Source organism: Helianthus annuus, chromosome 14 (assembly GCF_002127325.2).
Source record: "Helianthus annuus cultivar XRQ/B chromosome 14, HanXRQr2.0-SUNRISE, whole genome shotgun sequence".
Classification (NCBI taxonomy): domain Eukaryota; kingdom Viridiplantae; phylum Streptophyta; class Magnoliopsida; order Asterales; family Asteraceae; genus Helianthus; species Helianthus annuus.
The window spans coordinates 154956032-154971394 of NC_035446.2; the positions used below are offsets into that span (position 1 = coordinate 154956032).

Sequence of the window (15363 nt, forward strand, 5' to 3'; positions counted from 1 at the left end):
ATGATACACAAATTTTTGTCATATTTCAGTGTATCTCTTAATGGTTCTTACAACATCAATCAAGCCTTTCGTGATATTATTGCTTTATCATCTTCAATCGAAAAAACATTATTCAATTGTTTCAATTTCAATTGAAAATCCTACTAGATTTTTTGAAACAAACATTCGGATTTACTTCGTTGAATTTTCATTTGGTTTCAAGCATGGTGAACTCATTCAGTCACCGCTATTATTATTTCGATCACTACGACACCTTGTAGTGGCGTTTTCATTTTCTTGAAACTTGAGCTAATCTCATTTTAATCCCTGATGTACGGATTTATTTATTTAATTTCTGTTGGTTCATTATCTTAAAACAGTCTTAATACAATTATGTGTTAAGATAAGAGTACACAAATTCGTATTATATTCCGTGTACCTCAAAAGATTCTTTCATCATTGGTAAAAAAAAATTCTATAATTTTCATTTGGTCTATTCATCATCAATTGAAAAACCTATAATATTTATTTGAAATTTTCTTCATTATAACTTTCAGTTGATTATGGAAACGGTGAATTTGTTCGATCATCGTAATTATTAAGCTATTTCAATCTTTACGACACCTTGCGGCGTCGGTATGAACTTGTAGCTTGTGCTAATTACTATCAGTCGTTTCATGCGGAACTATTTATGCTTTTCATTTGACACAACATTCAAATAGTCTTAATGCAATTACTAGTGGGAAGGCCCGCGCGTTGCAGCGGGTGTCCAGACTTATCAGATTTAATTATAATCCCTGTGTTTCGTGGCAGGCTTTTGACTGGTATCGTTTCGATATACACGCATTTGATATAACAATCAACACCGGTTTTACATGGATCAAAACCATAAAAAAACAAACATTGGTACCTATGTTTCAGACGGTATCAATTCGGGTCATCAGGGTAATTAAAGTTGATAACCAAAGTTACTATTATTCGTGGTTACTACTAACATCACCGGTTAATACTAAGAGAATAATTTCCAGTGATTATTAGTTCCTGCTTCCTACTATGAACTTTTGTCCCTTGGGCCCTGTGCGTTTTCCCTTTGAACCCACGCCAAGCACGCACCCCACACGGACCACACCTTTTATTATACTAAAATGAAATTAATTAAACTAAAATCACCAACACTTTTAAGCATGCATATTTGAATCAATAATAACATGTCCATTTAAATTGACTTGACTGTATATAAGCATATATAATACAAAAAACTTGATGCGTATATAAATAGTTCAACTACTGGATATGAACATCATCTTTAGGGTTGGGGTTAGGAAAATCTCTATATAATTGATAGTGGGTGCCCGCGCGATGCAGCGGGAGCACAACACTTAGATTGGTGATTTTAGGGGTTGCACATTGCATTGTGATTCGTTTCGGTTTAGCTTTGAGCTTTAACCATAACGAAAACCAAATTAATTATAAAACATGAGATTCTAACCTAGTGAGTCATTTATAGTCTTAGGAAGCCAATGTGAGTCATTGATGCCGGTTTCGATGATTGCCGATGATCCTCGCTCGGTGTTACACAACAGAAAAAATAAACATCGGATATCAATATTTGAAAAGAATGTTTAATTGAGCCTATTAAATTTTGTAAAGTTAATATATATTCTTGACAGTTATTAATTGTGAAGGAAACAAATGGGTACAATGGTGAAGAAAGAAGAAATTACTTTAAGTTAGTTATTTTATGTTGGTTTTATTCCTTTTTAAATATTTATTTTGTAGAGCTATACATAAATATCACTTTTATAATTTTAGGCTTTTGGAATCCATACATAAATACAATTAGATCTTGTCTAACTGACCATGTGAATCTACATTTATCTTTGTGTTCAAAAAGATAATAGTTTAATAACAAAATATACTTTTGATAATAAACCTTAATTACATAAAATGGGTCGGTGGATACTACCATCCAAATCCATTGCCAAAGTCCAAAATGTAAAATTCCAAAAGACACTAAACCAAAAGTTCATAATTGTTTCGAAATGGACCCGCGGTGGTTGTTCCGTTGAGCCATAGTTGCAGTGGTGGCTGAACACTGACCAGGTGAAAGGCGAGAATCGAGACAAAGAAATGCAACGAATGTCCCGAACAGAAGAAACAAACCTTACGATTACATGTTCACATCATGTGGTTCTTGGGGGCTTCACATAGAAAGATGGACAGAGAGTAGTGAAGGAGATCAATTCTAAAGAAATATGGGGTGAGGTTCATGGATTTCAAATTTGTATAACAATTACAGAGATATGGCTATATATATAAATATATAGGGGATCGCTAAAATGAAAACCACCTCTAGTTGTAAAAACCATGAGAACCACTTTATAGCCCTTAGATCAACTAGATGGATGGATGTGATTAAAAGTAGTTAATATTAATATTAAAAGTTTTTTGTCTTATTATGTCTTTAATATTATAATACAAAAGGGTATTTAAGTAAAATAACTCTATTTTGTCTTTTTATATATATTAATTTTAAATTACCTTTTTTTTCCTATTCATTAATTACTTTTTATTACTTTTATTTTTTAAACACAATTTCTTTATTAAAAACATTTTTAAATTTAAATTTTTTTTAAAAGATTTTTATACTTTTTACAATTTAAGTTTTACGTTAAACTTTTTACGTTTTTTTGACGCGCCGTTTTTTAACGCGCCGTTTTTTTACGCGCCGTTTTTCAAGCGTAACGCGCCGTTTTAACGCTGTTTTTTAACGCCGTTTTTTACGCGCCGTTTTTACGCGCCGTTTTTTTAAGGCGTCGTTTTTCTCAATCGGCGTTTTTTAACACGCCGTTTCTAACGCGCCGTTTTTTAACGCCGTTTTTTAACGCGCCGTTCTCAATCGGCGTTTTTAACGCGCCGTTTTTTTAACGCGCCATTTTTAACGCGCCGTTTTTTAACGCTCCGTTCTCAATCGGCGTTTTTAACGCGCCGATTTTTTAACGCGCCGTTTTTTAACGCGCCGTTCTCAATCGGCGTTTTTAACGCGCCGTTTTTTTAACGCGCCGTTTTTTCACGCCGTTTGTTAACGCGCCGTTCTCAATCGGCGTTTTTAATGCGCCGTTTTTAACGCACCGATTTTTTAACGCGCCGTTTTTTAACGCCGTTTTTTAACGCGCCGTTTTTTAACGCCGTTTTTTACGCGCCGTTTTTCACGCGACGTTTTTCACGCGCCGTTTTTTACGCGCCGTTTTTCACGCGCCGTTTTTTAAAGCCGTCGTTTTTCTCAATCGGCGTTTTTTTAACGCGCCGTTTTTTAACGCCGTTTTTTACGCGCCGTTTTTTTAAGTCGTCGTTTTTCTCAGTCGGCGTTTTTTTAACGCGCGGTTTTTTACACGTTTTTTACGCGCCGTTTTTTCCACGTTTTTTAACGCGCAAATTTTTTTACACGCCGTTTTTTCCGAAGTTTTTTAACGCGCCGTTTTTTTACGCGTTTTTACGCGCCGTTTTTTCAAGCGTCGTTTTTTAAAACGCGCCGTTTCTACACGTTTTTTAATGCGTCGTTTTTTTACATGCCGTTTTAAACGCGCTGTTTTTTTCACTTTTTTTAACGCGCCCCTTTTTGTACACTTTTTACGTTTTGCGTTAAAAATTTAAACTTTTTACGTTTTACGTAAAAGTTTTTACGTTTTACGTTTTACGTAAAAGTTTTTACGTTTTACGTAAAACTTTTTACGTTTTACGAAAAACTTTTTACGTTTTACGTAAAACTTTTTACGTTTTACGTAAATTTTTTACATTTTACATTAAAATTTTAAACTTTTTACGTTTTACGTAAAAGTTTTTACGTTTTACGTTAAAATTTTCACGTTTTACGTTAAACTTTTTACGTTTTACGTTTTACGTAAAACTTTTTACGTTTTACGAAAAACTTACGAAAAAGTTTACGTAAAACTTACGTAAAAAATTTACGAAAAACTTACGAAAAACTTTTTACGTTTTACGTTTTACGTAAAACTTACGAAAAAATTTACGTAACACTTTTTACGCTTCACGTTTTTACGATAAAAAGTTTACGTTTTACGTTAACAATTTACGGTTTAATTTTTTTTTACAAAAACGTTTTTAAGCAAAACCGAACGCAACAGAAAATCGCCGTTTTTTTACGTTAATTTTTTTACGTTTTAACGCGCCGTTTTTTTTACGTTTTACGTTAAATTTTTTACGTTTTAACGCGCCGTTTTTTTACGTTTTACGTCAAAAAGTTTACGTTTTACGATAAAAAAGTTTACGTTTTAACGCGCCGGTTTTGTTACGTTTTACGCGCCGGTTTTTTACGTTAACGTTTTTTTACGATTTACGTGCCGGTTTTTTACCTCAACATTTTTAACGTTTTTATGTTTTACGCGCCGGTTTTTTATGTTTTATTTGTTTACGTTTTATGTTTTACTTTTTACGTTTTACGTTTTTACATAACACTTTTTACGTTTTATGTTTTACGATTTACGTAAAACTTTTTACGTAAAACTTTTTACTGTTGCGTAAACCTTTTAACGTTTTACGTAAAACTTTTTACATTTTACGTTTAACGTTTTTACGTTAAAAAGTTTACATTTTACGTTAAAAAGTTTACGGTATAACTTTTGTTTTTACAAATCACTGCCAACTCAACCCACTCTAAGGTTCGAATCTAGAACACCGCAGTAAACAAACAACTAAATGCAATCAATTATCAAGATCAAAACAAACCACCAAAACAAATCAGCGGAGGAAAGCGGGGACAATCAGAAAAATCAAACGCAAAAATCAAATTCATCTGCCAACCTCAAGTCGCCGGGCATCATCGGTGAAAAAGTCACCTCCGCCTCCGTCGGAACCACTAACCTAGTTTTAATATGTATTATAATTATAATCATAACGAGGTTTATATTATAAAAAAATGGTTTTAATTGTTGTTTTTATTCGTTCTCATGCTTTTTCATGATATTTAACGTTTCATTTGTTTGGAAAGGACCAGATAGAATTCAGCATTAAATTGTTTGAAACATATCAATTCCAATTAATTTACACCCTCTATAACTAAAACAGGCTACCACTTTCCTTGAGTTTGAGTTTAGGTTTAAGCTCAGCTCTAGCTCATTCGAAACCTATTCATCGGCAACCTTGTGTTCACCACTAAGCAGCGCTTTGCGATCCGGTCACCCGTGCCAACATCACAAAATTCATTCCACCAAGAACGTTGTTCGCCAGTCTCAACCCGAACACGGAGCTCTTAAACAACAACCGCCGCAACCCCTTCGCCAACAAAAACTCGATCCCATTCAGGCTTTGGTGCCTTAAATTAGCACTTAAACCCATAGGAATCGCCCATGTGACCGCATTCAATACAGTAGGTGGAGCCTTGTTAGGTGACTCGAACCCGGGGTCCATTTTCTTCCTTATTTTGATCATCCCATTGGACAACGCGGTCCCAACTAAACCAGCAGCAAACCCCACTGCTGCAAACAATATTCCTTTGTACACAAATGTCCCTAGCCGGTTCACCGCACTATATGCACCGGGCTCAAACATGTGGCTTGTTTGGCGAATTGGCGAATATGAAAGGGAGGGTTGTTGATCCATATGACATGGTGGGTGCTAATAGATACAAAAGGGTAAAATTCAAAATTGATCCTACGACTAGTGTCGAAAACACGAAATCAGGCTCGTTTAGACCGAAATTTGGACTCGTTGCCATGTCACCAAACACGGTTGCACTCACACCCACAACTTCCTCCATTAACACCTTGAATGCAAATTGGGGATCAGCAGCAACCCTTGATCTCCAACCACTAAGTAAAGCCCCAAATGGCCCCAAACTGTCTACCGATGAATTGTCGTCGAATTTCCCCCCTTTGTCCGGGCAACTATCACCACCATTACCTCCCCCTCCGCCACAGCTTCCATTGCCAACACCAGCACTACCACCTCCACCACCGGTACAGGGAATCGGTTGTCGAATAGATAGTATATCAATTGGCTTAAATCATAGAGGCAAAGCGGTAAAACCGACAAGGTTTTTGCAGGTAAGGGTTGGTTACTGAAGGCCAGGAATACGCGAATGGCAAAGGTTGTTTCCGGAGAGAGGGGAGTGATGAAGGTGAGCAACAGAAGCCATAGCTTGTTCCTAGTAGAAATAGTCCGAACATGAAGCCAAAAACAAAAACTAAAATGCAGAAGCAGATCATACAAAAACAAACATAAGAGGGTTTGTTTGTGGAAAACATTTTCTGTATCCTAAAACCAGGCTCAATTCCCAAACCGGTTCCGGTAAAGTGTAGTAAAACAGGTAAAGGGTTGTGCTTCGTCGGAAAACCCCCTCGATCTTGTCAACTAACCGTCGCTCACCATCGTCATCTTCTCAGGCGGGTCGCCGGAAAATCCCCTCGATCGCCGTCGTCCACCTACCTCTGCCGTCTCTCTCTGTCTCTCTACTGTCCTCGTTGAGCGTTTCATGGGGTGTTTGTTGTGGTTTCATGGGGTGTTTGTTGTGGTCTGGATCTTTGAATGGAACTTTGAATATAGAAAAAGGAAGAGATGAGAGATGAGAGATGAGAGAGGAGATTTAAAAAGTCAGGTGATTTAAATGGAGAGAGAGAGCAGAGATCTGACATTTGGTGTAAATGACTAAAATACCCTTTAAGTTGGCATAATCTGATTGGGGGAGAGTAGTTCTCATGGTTCTTACAACTGGGAGTGGTTTTCATTTTAGCGGCTCCCTATATATATATATATATATATATATATATATATATATATATATATATATATATATATATATATATAGTGGAGGGTTCAAATGAAAAGAATTTTTTTGTAAGAAGAAAAAAGAAGAAGTTTCAATCAATAAGAATGCTTTATTTTACTTCATTTAATATTTGTGTTTAATTTTAATGTAAGGGTATATTGGTAAACTTACATAAATCATTAATTTGTATTCTTCCCCTTTAATAACTAGCTAAATTAAATTTGTAACTCCTTTTCAAAATATATACTTTTTCCAAATTAAAAAAAACAACTTAATTTAAAGTGTAGAATAAACTACTAGTTGTGTATGATAAATTATGAGTTGTGTAGGATATATTTTGAGGTGTGTAGGATAAATTTCGACTGTGTAAGATAAAATTCTATAATGTGTAGGGTATATGTAAGAAAATTTTGATATGTGTAGGTTTTGTAGATTATATGTAGGATAATTAATGATTAGTTGACTAATTAATTAAAGAGAGAAAAATTAATGATATGAGTTATAAATGAAATAGCATTTTACTAATATGCCCTCTCTTCTTTTTTCTTCTCACATTAAATTTCTTCTCAAATGAACCTTCCCCTATATATATATATATATATATATATATATATATATATATATATATATATATATATATATATATATATATATATATATATATATATAGGGTAGGGCTAGATAGAAAACCCTATATATATAAAAAACCCGAGAAAACCCAAGCTCCCGACATTTTTTTTTGAAAAAAATAACACATGTAATATACATGTTTTTAAGACTTTTGGGCCAAAAAAATCAAAAAAGCGCCGAAGGGATATTTTAAAAAAAAAAAACAAGTTTCAGCAATTTTCTGCGAAATTATGTTTTTTTTGCTTAACACGTGTTAGGAGCTGAAATTTGTTTATTTTTTTTAAAAAAATCCCTTCGGCGCTTTTTTGTTTTTTTTTGGCCCAAAACACTCTAAAACATGTATATTACATGTGTAATTTTTTTCAAAAAAAAAAATGTCGGGAGGTTGGGTAAAAATGGCTTCCCATTTGGGTTTCCAGAGTTTTCTAAGAATTTTAGGGTTTTTTATCTAGCATTATCCTATATATATATATATATCATTCGGGATGATTAAGTTTTAACGTAGTTAATCACAAGCCATCAATTACATTAAAAATCGAATCAATTATTCATCGGTTACAAGAGTTATACAATTAAAGTAAGGAAAATGATAAGCTGTAACGGTTAACCATTATGAGATTCAATTTAATTTAGAAAACTTCATATAATATTCTCGTATGATAGTTTTGTATATTTATTTTCAAGTTAAATTTTTTACTTTGTAACAGTAGTGAGTAATAAGACTAATAACTAAACATTGAATATATAAAAGTTTGTATTGATTCTCCAATTCAATTATTGACAAAGGTTATCTATTGATGGCTTTGAAATGCATTTCCTAACTTTCAAATAGCCCACTACTCTTTGGTCTAAAAATTATAAAAAGATAAATTGATCTATGGAGAAGTACGTTTATAAAAATATAAGCACTTTTATTTACAATTAAGATATTAAATAATGTTTAAAACTATTAAAAAACCATTAAAGTAAATTAATAAAAACTAAATAATCAAGTAATGATGGTTGGCATAAGCTGCACCACTTATCTATTATGAGATTCAATTTAATTTAGAAAACTTTGCATAATCTCGTATGATAGTTTTGTATATTTATTTCCAAGTGAAATATAGAATTAAATATAGAATTGTCTTTATAAAATATTAACTATTAAATATATAAGATATTATTAGTTAGTGATTGATTGCTTTACTTAAGATATAATAAACTTAAATTCATAATAACGTTGATTATGTCTGTTTATATTTAATCATTATTATTTTTATAGAAGTATAGATTATTTATATTTATACATACTATTAAATTAAATATTAAAAATCTTAAATGTTGCATATCTAATCTTTAATTTAGTCAATTAATTCCTTTAGTTATTATAAAACTTTTATTTAATTCTTTAATTTAATTCAATTAATGGAAGACATAAGTGGGCATGGATTACATGGGGGAAATGTCTAGATTGCCCTCAAAGTGTCTTAAAACTTTGGAGAATGTCCAAGTTTTCTCCCTATAAAATGGCTTGTTTCATTTGTACATGTTGCTTCAAGATTTGTACCTAGGCAAAATTACGAAAAGGGTAGAAAACCCAGTTCTCTTAATATAGTATATTATAGATGTATTAAGACGATGATACACGAGGGTCGGTTGTATTTCATTTCGGTGTATCCTTGCAATTCAACAATGTCAACACTTTGATGTTACCTTATTCATTTATTGGTTCACTAGTTTAAGAACCCGCGAGGTTCGCGGGTGGACTAAAACACAAATGAATAACTTTAATTTATTGAAGTAATCGTTTGAATTAAATAACCTTTCAACTAAAAGTAAATTAGTAAACTACAATGAGACAAATAATGTAATATCTCGAGATACATGATGATGCAAATTTGTGTAATATTGTGTTTATGAAAGATAATGGATAGCGAATTATAAGTGAACGTACTGTTTATTTATGTATAATTTTAGGTTAATATTTAAGTATGTGTATGAGTATACATGTTTTTTATTACATTAACAAAATTGAATAAAAAACAACAAAAAATAAACATTAAATGACTTCAAAAAAATGTTATTATGATTTTTAGGGAACAGTTACATGGAATGAATGATCGAACGATGAATGAGTACATGGATATCACAAGTCACGAAATACTTCTTTGTAAACTACATTTGTCGTTTTATTAGTAGGTTTGCCGTCATTGTCCAGAATCAGAAGTTTAACTCCTTGTCTGGTTTTAACTCTCGATAAAGCAACATACAGCTGACCATGGGTGAAAACTGGCTGTTTCAGATACAGACCAACTCTAGACAGTGATTGTCCCTGACTCTTGTTAATAGTCATTGCGAAACAAACAGCCAACAGAAATTGTCTCCTTTGAAACTCAAAAGGAATTTTTTTATCAGAAGGTATCAAATTAATCCTTGGTATATAAGTGCGAGTGCTTTTTTGACTTGTAGTCGTGTACCATTGCAAAGACCATTTTGTTGGTCAATGTTACGTAATAGCATCACCGGCACGCCTACTTTTAGTGCTAGCCTATGATTAGGTAAGCCGGATACTTTAAGACCGTTAAGCACATCAGGAGAGTATAGTTTTTGTTGTGTAGCGTTTGGATTTTCAGACTGACAAAGACTGTCTGAACTAAGATATTCTCGTTCTTCGCCTGGGAATAGTGACAACAACCGATCATTAATTTCATGCACAACCTCGTTCTTAGGTGCAAGTATAGCCCTCTCACTGAAATAATTCTGATTGTTGAAGTTTTCAAGAATTGAAGGATACACAAAATCAATTAAAGTTGAAATGGGGTCCGATGTATCAGTGATCAGAAGGTCGCTTGGTATTTCAATTGATGTTTCTCCATCATTTGGACCACCAACATTTCCCTCACCTATATCCAAAAGCCATTTTGCAAATTGTTTTATTTCTTCAGCGTCCGATGCTGAACTTCCAACTGTTAACCTCATGTTTTTTGTTAGTCTCAGCAACTTACATGTATTCCACAGATAAGACGAACTTATTGAGGCATTGACAAACTCTTGTCTTCCACCATTTGGAACAACAGGAAGGATCTGTCTAAAATCGCCTCCTAAAACAATAACCTTTCCTCCAAAGCGGATATTTGATCTGTTGGAAGTGTCGATATTGAAAATGTCGTTCATTGTTCTATCCAACGCTTCGAATGCATGCTTATGGACCACAGGCGCTTCATCCCATATAATCAAGTTTGTTTCGTGTAGTAGTCTAGCTACATCTCCATCAGGTTTTATATGACAAACTGAATCCTCTGTAAGATTCAATGGAATACGAAACCTGGAATGCGCGGTCCTGCCACCAGACAATAACAATGACGCGATCCCACTGGAAGCAACGTTTAATACAATTTGACCTTTTGATCTGATTGCCGCAGATAATGTCTTCCATAAGAAGGTCTTCCCGGTCCCACCATAGCCGTACACAAAAAAAACCCCACCTTTGTTACCATCAATTGCGTTGATTATTTGTTGGAAAACTGACCGTTGCTCCTCAGTTAGCAAATTAAGTTGATTATTAAATTCAACTTCAAGATTGGTTTGGTCGTAGATACGCTCCTCGTTAATCAAACGATTGTCTGAATCAGACATAGAAGCATTATCTGGGTACGGCATTGTCTCAAATCTTTTGAGTGATGAGTTGTTTCTAGCTAAGAATTTTTCAACTTCACTCAAAACGTAGTTTTTAAGCTGCTCATCTGGAATTGATAAAGCTGTAAAAAATGGAAAAAAATATATATTATGAAATCAAAAAATATTTAATGAACCAAACCATATATCATAAATGAAACACAAAACCATGTTGTCTTTAAACCGAAATTGTTTTTTTTTGTATCGCAACCAAAAACAAAAAATAAAGGGGAGAAGAACAACATTTTGTGTAAAAGAATTACCTGTAACTCGATGATATTTTCTAAGTCTGTAGATAAAGTCATCTGTCATGTATCTCCATGTGCTTTCCCATACAACCTCTGGTCTGGATAACGTATTTGTTAATAGCAAAGTAGCAAATAAATTACGAAGATACGAAGGGGATCCTGTTTCATTTGCTTCCTTGATTGCCTCATTGTATTCTGTGTCATCGTCCAAAAGACCGAGTGCATAACATGCATCTCTAAATGTATCATATACCTTACCATCAACTGTTTTAATATCATCAAAAGATTTTGGTCCTTTCACTTTGTTAAGAAGAATTCTTAAAAAATATGCTTCCCCAAGAGACGGACTTACAGCGTGAATTCTCCCAATTGACTTATGTCTTTGTCTAGGTTCCCAACAACGTTTATCAAGCTTCCATACATACCAACTTGGAAACTGAACATATGTAAGTGTACGGGCCAATGTGTCATTCGGGTCTTTGTTACGTTCCATCCAGGAAAGAAACATTGAAGCTTTGACAGATGGTTTGTTAAGGACTTGATTAATATCCTCGTCGGGTCCAAAAACAACAGGTTGTTTTCCGGGAAGATGGAAAGGCAGCCTCATAACAGAAGGAGTCCTGTAATGCACATCGTAGGCGAAGATCCTCCAAGATGCCTCACAAGCCGATAGATACCTACAATCATAATATTCTTTGACCTCGTCTTGTTCTAGTTCTTCATTGTTATTATCATGTTGGACAACAGCAACGGTTGCTCTATCAGGGCCTTTATTTATATATTTAAACAAATATTTAATTGATCCGGCTTGATTGCACCACTCAACATTTATATGTGCCTGGTACCGTTTCAAAAGTTTTTTGTTGTATGGCACAACACTTCGGTTGTCTAAGTCGATTCCATTTTTTACTACTGAAGCACCATTATCTCTTCTTTTGTATATTGGGAATCCATTTGAATCCAGTGTAGTATGATCTTGAAATTTCTTTGGAAAACCCTTCGAACACTTATTGTCAACCATACATGGACAACTTAAATTAGCGTTACCACATGGACCATGAATCATATAGTCTTTCACAAGCGCATATAATTCTGCATCTTCATCTTCATCAGGGATTTCTGCAGTTATAAATGGATCAACATGGTCTACCGTTGGAAGTTTGGATTCATTTTCTAAGAATAAGCATAGGTGGGCATGAGGCAATCCTCTCTTTTGAAACTCGATTGTGTAAACAACTGTACAAAAAGAAATCATTAGTAGATTTAAATAATCTAATATGTATATAAAAAGCAATTTGATAAAATACCTGCTGCAACTTTTCCAAATAGATGGCGTTCTTTAAAATCTTTGCAAATTGAATCCAACTTTATTTTAAACAATCTGCTCAGTATATCGGGCCTATCTTCAGGTTTAAGATTTGTGTCTCTAAGAAACCTTTTTACCTCAGGCCACTTTGGGTTGCACGTGATGGTTATAAAAAAATCCGGATAACCAAACCACTTACAGATAGCCATGGCATCTAAATAATTTTGCATCATATATCTAGCGCCACCGGTAAACGAAGAGGGCAAAAAGATTCGTTTTCCAACCTTAGATATGTCTTGCTGGCCCTTATTTCTTAATTCACATAGACTTTCATAGCTATCTGACCTTAGATTCTTTTGTTGAAGTCGTATGTAGTTAAGCCTTTCGCTCTCAATCATAGTATACGCATCAACCAAGAATTGTTGAAAGAGTCTCCTTGAATTTAGAATCAATGAAAACTGATTAATTCTGTCTTGCACACGATATGCAAAGAACTCTCTCATTGTACAATTTGGACGTTTCTTTATTGATTACGTCTACGACACCTCGATGAGGGATGTCAATTCTGTAACCATCATCTCCATAAGGGAACAAAATAGGATATTGAAGTGCAAGGTATGAAGGATGCAATTCACTAATTCGTTTCAAAGTACCTGTCTGCGTTTCAATAACTATATCTCTATTGTTGATTCTGTTGGCAATATCCCCCACAATTAGAGCAGCAACTTCACCACAGGTTGGTAAATTATACGTTCGCCCATCCTTTTCTCTAATACCAATTAGACGAAGCTTTAGATTAAGATCAGGGTTTTCATGAAAACAGTCTCTAACCATCCTATAAGCTTTTACCAACTGATTTTCGGAATCTAAAACACATTTTATATGTTCAATCAGTTTACTATCAAGTTCAGCCACACTTGAGGAAGATGAATCCTTGGAACGACTGGTTAAAAAATAGCGGAGTGTCAAAAAACATCAATATTAACAAAAAAAAAAATACTATAGAAAGCTTTGATGGGAAAAAAATTTATAGTTTATTATAATTACCTAAAAACGGATTGTCTGTTGAAAAGTTCGTTTTCAGTATCGAAAATGTACAGCTGGCAAAATTTTGGTTGATCTCCGTCTTCCGGAAGCAGGCTTCCAGTGCTGTGGTAGTTCTCTCCACTAATTCTGTAGCAGAATGGTCCATTACCTCTGTTAACAGTGGGATCAACTTTACCACCCATTGACGTGAAAGCAAACATGGAGTTATACCGTCGAATATTATTCAAAAAATGTTTGCTTTCTTTATCTTTATACATAAAAAGTTTCTTATAACTTGGGACAGCATCTTTATAATCTGGTAGCTCTACTTTGCCATAACCACAACATAAGAAATAACATATTCTTCCTTTCTCTTTTCTTCCCCTTCCTTTTTCAGCATCCCATAATTTAGCATTGCATACTTCACAAGTAATACATTGGTCACCATGATCGAAATAATCTGTAAAGTTAGTTGAAGAAAAAAAGAATATTACTTTACGAAGTATGTGTTTGTATAAAAATAATATATACTATTTAGTTAATTCAATAAATAAAGTAATTGTGATTATACCTGTTGAAACTCCTTTGTAAATTGCCTCATCTGTAGTTTTGTAACACCCCCAAAATTCCACCTGCGGAAACCCCGCGAGGCGTGTTACGCATCAGAGTTCGAGCCACCAATCACATTGAACCAATGGTAAATACTTAAATAAAACATGTCATTAATTACTAAAATAAAATGTCAACATGATATCAATTCCCAAAATATTGTGTAGCGGAAGCATGTAATAAATCGTTTAGCAAATGTTTCATAATAACACTTAAAACCAATGTATCAAATGTAAGATAATCCGAAAGCCTCGATCCATGACCACTCCAGCACTCCCAGATAGCAAGTCCATGTTCCAAGGTTAACGACCTACAAGCATGCAAACAAGTGTGTCAGACTACGCTGGTGAGTTCAAGGTTTTGTTAACGTGTTTTGTTACCAGATGTATGTTAATACGATTCAATGTTGTGTTACGATGTTGCTCATGCTAGTTACCCTAGGGAATACGCCCTTACGTAACCGAGGAGTGTGCCTCTTAGCAACCCACTATGTTGTTCACGCTAGTTACCCTAGGGAAAACGCCCTTACGTAACCGAGGAGTGTGCCTCTTAACAACCATAGTGAAACCCAGATAATTAGTTCACGCCCGTCCTTACGGCCCGGTGTGAGGTCTCCCACCTAATAGCGCTATCAACTAATTACCCCATTGCCCTCCAGGCAATCCGATAATAGATTCCATGTTCAATAACCAAAACCGATTAAGTTGTTTACCCAAGGTTTCCCTTCCAAATGTTTACCAGTTGTCCCAAACCACCGGGACGCATGCTTGAGAAAATGCAATGAACTCACCTGATTTGCTCGGTATGTTACAGTAAGTGCTCACAAACAATCAGTCAAGTCCTACGGTACGTATATGTATATGATCAGTTGGTATTCACAAAGTTGGCACGTATGTGTAATCACAAAGGACAATGCATCGATGATCACCAAGTAGCACATTGTACGCATTCGAATTCATATAAGTCATGCGTGTCACTTAACAGCAGTTAAATATCTCAGTTGACTTCTAACAATGTTAAATCAGGTTACTGTGCAAGTATTCAAGTTGGCGAAACAGAAGTTGACGAATCACATAACTGGCGAAACACATGTTTGACGAAACACTTGTGTTTCGTCAACCACC

At 34.5% G+C, this 15363-nt stretch overlaps 1 protein-coding gene and 1 pseudogene across 1 annotated transcript; both read right to left on the reverse strand.

Annotated features, from left to right (window-relative positions):
- Positions 1-5151: 5151 nt before the first annotated feature.
- Positions 5152-9728, reverse strand: LOC110907638 (annotated as a pseudogene).
- Positions 9729-9796: 68 nt separating this feature from the next.
- On the reverse strand, positions 9797-13107 carry LOC110907639. The gene is made up of 3 exons (XM_035983129.1): positions 12606-13107; positions 11314-12534; positions 9797-11133 (listed from the first exon to the last, which is right to left on the reverse strand). The coding sequence occupies exons 1-3, from the start codon at positions 13105-13107 to the stop codon at positions 9797-9799; spliced, it is 3060 nt and encodes a 1019-aa protein (XP_035839022.1).
- Positions 13108-15363: the final 2256 nt, after the last annotated feature.